The 3,250-nt window shown below is 65.9% G+C and overlaps 1 protein-coding gene across 1 annotated transcript in view; it reads right to left on the minus strand.

The window, feature by feature from the left end:
* The window catches only part of LOC108510121 (zinc finger protein 850-like), a 7,696-nt gene extending 4,636 nt beyond the window's left edge, over positions 1-3,060 (minus strand). Inside the window, exon 1 of the mRNA XM_017839812.1 lies at positions 1,487-3,060. Within this exon, the coding sequence (XP_017695301.1) occupies positions 1,487-3,004 (1,518 nt within the window). The 5' untranslated portion in view covers positions 3,005-3,060. The remainder of the gene's footprint in view (positions 1-1,486) is intronic.
* Positions 3,061-3,250: the final 190 nt, after the last annotated feature.

Below are 3,250 nucleotides of genomic sequence, written 5' to 3' on the forward strand. Positions count from 1 at the left end.
CCCCCCCCCCCCCCCCCCCCCCTCCTCCCCCCCCCCCCCCCCCCCCCCCCCCCCCCCCCCCCCCCCCCCCCCCCCAACCCCCCCCCCCCCCCCGATGCCTCAGCTCCCCAGGGACCTTCTGAGGGAATGGGGAGCCCAGGAATTCCCAAGGAATTCCCGAGAAATTCCCAAGAGATGCCCAAGGAATTGCCCGAGAAGTTCCCCGAGGTTTTCCAGGAATGTGGGGCTCGTTCTTGGCCACCCCCCAGCCCCTGGTGACACCCCCCCTGGTTTCTCAGGAAAAGCTCCGAGGACGCTCCGGCTTTTCCCACTAAATCTATTTTTATTCACAAAACAAACACAGCTCCTGCTTCCCTTGGGAAGAGACGGATCCGACCCCCAAATCCACCGGGAAAACCCCCCGGATTCACGTCCTGCTCCCCCTCCCGAGGTTCATCCCGAGGATTCCCGTTTTTCCAGCTGGGAATTCCCTTTGGATGCTCCTGGAGGAGCCGTTCCAGCCCCACGGATCAACCCAGGAGGAGCCGCCGGGTTGGGACAAATCCGCCCTTATCCCAACCCTTGGAATCATCCCAACCTTTGGGATTGTCCCAACCCTTGGAATCATCCAAACCTTTGGAATTGTCCCAACCCTTGGAATCATCCCAACCCTTGGAATTGTCCCAACCCTTGGGATTCTCCCAACCAACAGCTGAATAAATACAATAAATAAACTTCCCAAATTTTTGGGACACGACGGAGTTGGGACAATCTGGCTTCTTCCTCAACTGAAACCCACCAAATCAGGGAATTTTACCCCCAAACCAGGGGATTTTTCCCAAAATTGGGGTTCTTATCCCAAATCAAGGGATTTTGCCTCAAATTGATTTTTTTTCCCCCAAACTGGTGGGTTTTTTGCCCCAAATCCTCGATGACATCATCACGCTCTGAGTGGCGTCGGCCGAGGCTGGATGCGGAATCTGGGACGGTCCAGGGGCGACTCCATCCCACATTTTGGGGTCTCTCCGAGCTTGGCAACGAGTTGGTGGCACCTCCAAGAGCTCCGACCTTGGACGTGGTTTCTCCCGGAATCCGCCCGGAGCAGGAGCCCAGCTGGGTTTTCCCTTGGCAGGATTCCATCTTTTGCTTTTTGACCCAGAGGGAAAACACCCCCTTGGAAAACTCCCGAATTCCCACTCGGCTCCTCCTTCCACCCTCTACTCTACACCCTTCCTACTCTACCCTACGAAAACTACGCCCTCGGCGCCGCCGGAACAGCCCGATCCCACCGGGATTCCCATCGGGAATTGGGCCTCTACCCAAGTCAGCGTCAAGGTTGGCCAACCCAACGAGCTGAGTTTATCCGGCGGCACCTCCGGAACACCGGAATGGGGGCTCTACCCAAGTCAACGTCAAGGTTGGCCAACCCAATGAGCTGGGCTCACCCGGCGGCCCCTCCGGAACGCCGGAACGCCGCCCGACTCGCCGGCGGCGCCGCTCAGCCCACCGGCTCGGCCTCCTCCTCCTCGCCGTGGCTGCGCAGGTGCCGCCGCAGGTGGGAGGTGCCTCCGAACCTCCTCCCGCACCGCGGGCACGGGAAGGGCTTCTCCGCCCCGACCCCCCCCACTCCTCCTCCCCCGTGGACCCGCCGGTGCTTGGCCAGCGCCGAGCCGTCGGCGAAGGCCTTCCCGCAGTCGGCGCAGCCGTGCCGGGGCCCGGCGTGGGCGCGCTGGTGCTTGTGGAAGTGGAGGGTGCTGTTGAAGCTCTTGCCGCACTCGGCGCACACGTGGGGCTGGCCGCCGGCGTGGGTCCGCTGGTGCCGGTACAGGTGGGACGTGCGGCCGAAGCGCTTCCCGCAGTCCCCGCACTGGTACGGCCTCTCCCCGGTGTGGATCCGCTGGTGCCTCTCCCAGTGGGAGCTCCACGAGAAGCTCTTCCCGCAGTCCCCGCACCGGTACGGCTTCTCCGCCGCGCCCGCGCCACCAGCCCCAGCACCGGTGCCGCCGGCGCCGTGGAGGTTGCGCCGGTGCCGCGCGTACTGGGCGCGGGCGCCGAAGGCTTTGCCGCACTCCTCGCAGCGGAAGGGCCCGTCCAGGTGCAGGCGCTGGTGCTTGACCAGCGCGGGCGCGTCGCCGAAGCTCTTGCGGCACAGGGTGCACTTGTAGGGCCGCTGGCCCGTGTGGGTGCGCTGGTGCCGCTCGAAGTGCAGGGTGCTGCCGAAGCTGCGCCCGCAGTAGGTGCAGATGTAGGAGCGGCCGCCGGCGTGGCCGCGCTGGTGCCGGTAGAGGTGGGAGCTGCGGCTGAAGCTCTTGCCGCACTCGGGGCACTGGTAGGGCTTCTCGCCGGTGTGCACGCGCTGGTGCCGCTCCCAGTGGGAGCTCCAGGAGAAGCCCTTCCCGCAGTGGCCGCACTGGAAGGGCAGCCGCCCCGTGTGCAGCCGCTGGTGCGTCACCAGCTCCTTGTTGCGCCGGAAGCTCTTCCCGCACTCCTGGCACTCGTAGGGGAGGCCGCGAGCCCTCGGCGTCGGCGTCGGCGTCGCCGGGGCCGAGCCGGCGGCGTGGGCGCGCCGGTGCCGGGAGAGGTTGGAGCTGACGTTGAAGCTCTTCCCGCACTCCTGGCACTCGTAGGGGAGGCCGCGGGCCCTCGGAGCCGCCCTCGGAGCCGCCGTCGGCGTCGGCGTCGCCGGGCCGGCGCCGTGGGCGCGCTGGTGCCGGTAGAGGTTGGAGCTGACGTTGAAGGTCTTGCCGCAGTGGCGGCAGCGGAACGGCCGCTCCCCCGTGTGCGTCCGGCGGTGCTTGTGGAAGTGGGAGCTGCAGCTGAAGCTCTTCCCGCACTCGCGGCACTCGTAGCTCTTCTGCAGGACGATGATGCTGCGCAGGTTGGAGAAGGCCGAGGAGGAGGAGGAGGAGGAGGACGAGGAGCAGACGCCGGATTTGGCGCCGGGGGCGGAGGGGGAGCCGGGCTCGATCTGCTGCACCACCGTCCAGCGCAGGGTTTCCCGGGAATCCTCGTCGGGGTCGGGCATGGCCGGGGGCAGGGGGGGGCCGTCGAGCTCCACGATCTCCGGGTCGCTCGGGGTTCCTGGCAGGGAGGGAAGGGGGGGTTAATCCCATGGGGGTGGGACGGGATGAGGTCCCGATGCCGTGGGATGAGGTGCCGATCCCACGGGATTCAGAGCCCATTCCCGGGGATGGAGACTCAATTCCTACGGGATATCAGGTGGGGTGGAGACCCCATTCCCATAGGATTCAGACCCCATTCCCATGGGATT

Source organism: Lepidothrix coronata, unplaced genomic scaffold (genome assembly GCF_001604755.1).
Source record: "Lepidothrix coronata isolate B3197 unplaced genomic scaffold, Lepidothrix_coronata-1.0 Scaffold490, whole genome shotgun sequence".
Taxonomy (NCBI): domain Eukaryota; kingdom Metazoa; phylum Chordata; class Aves; order Passeriformes; family Pipridae; genus Lepidothrix; species Lepidothrix coronata.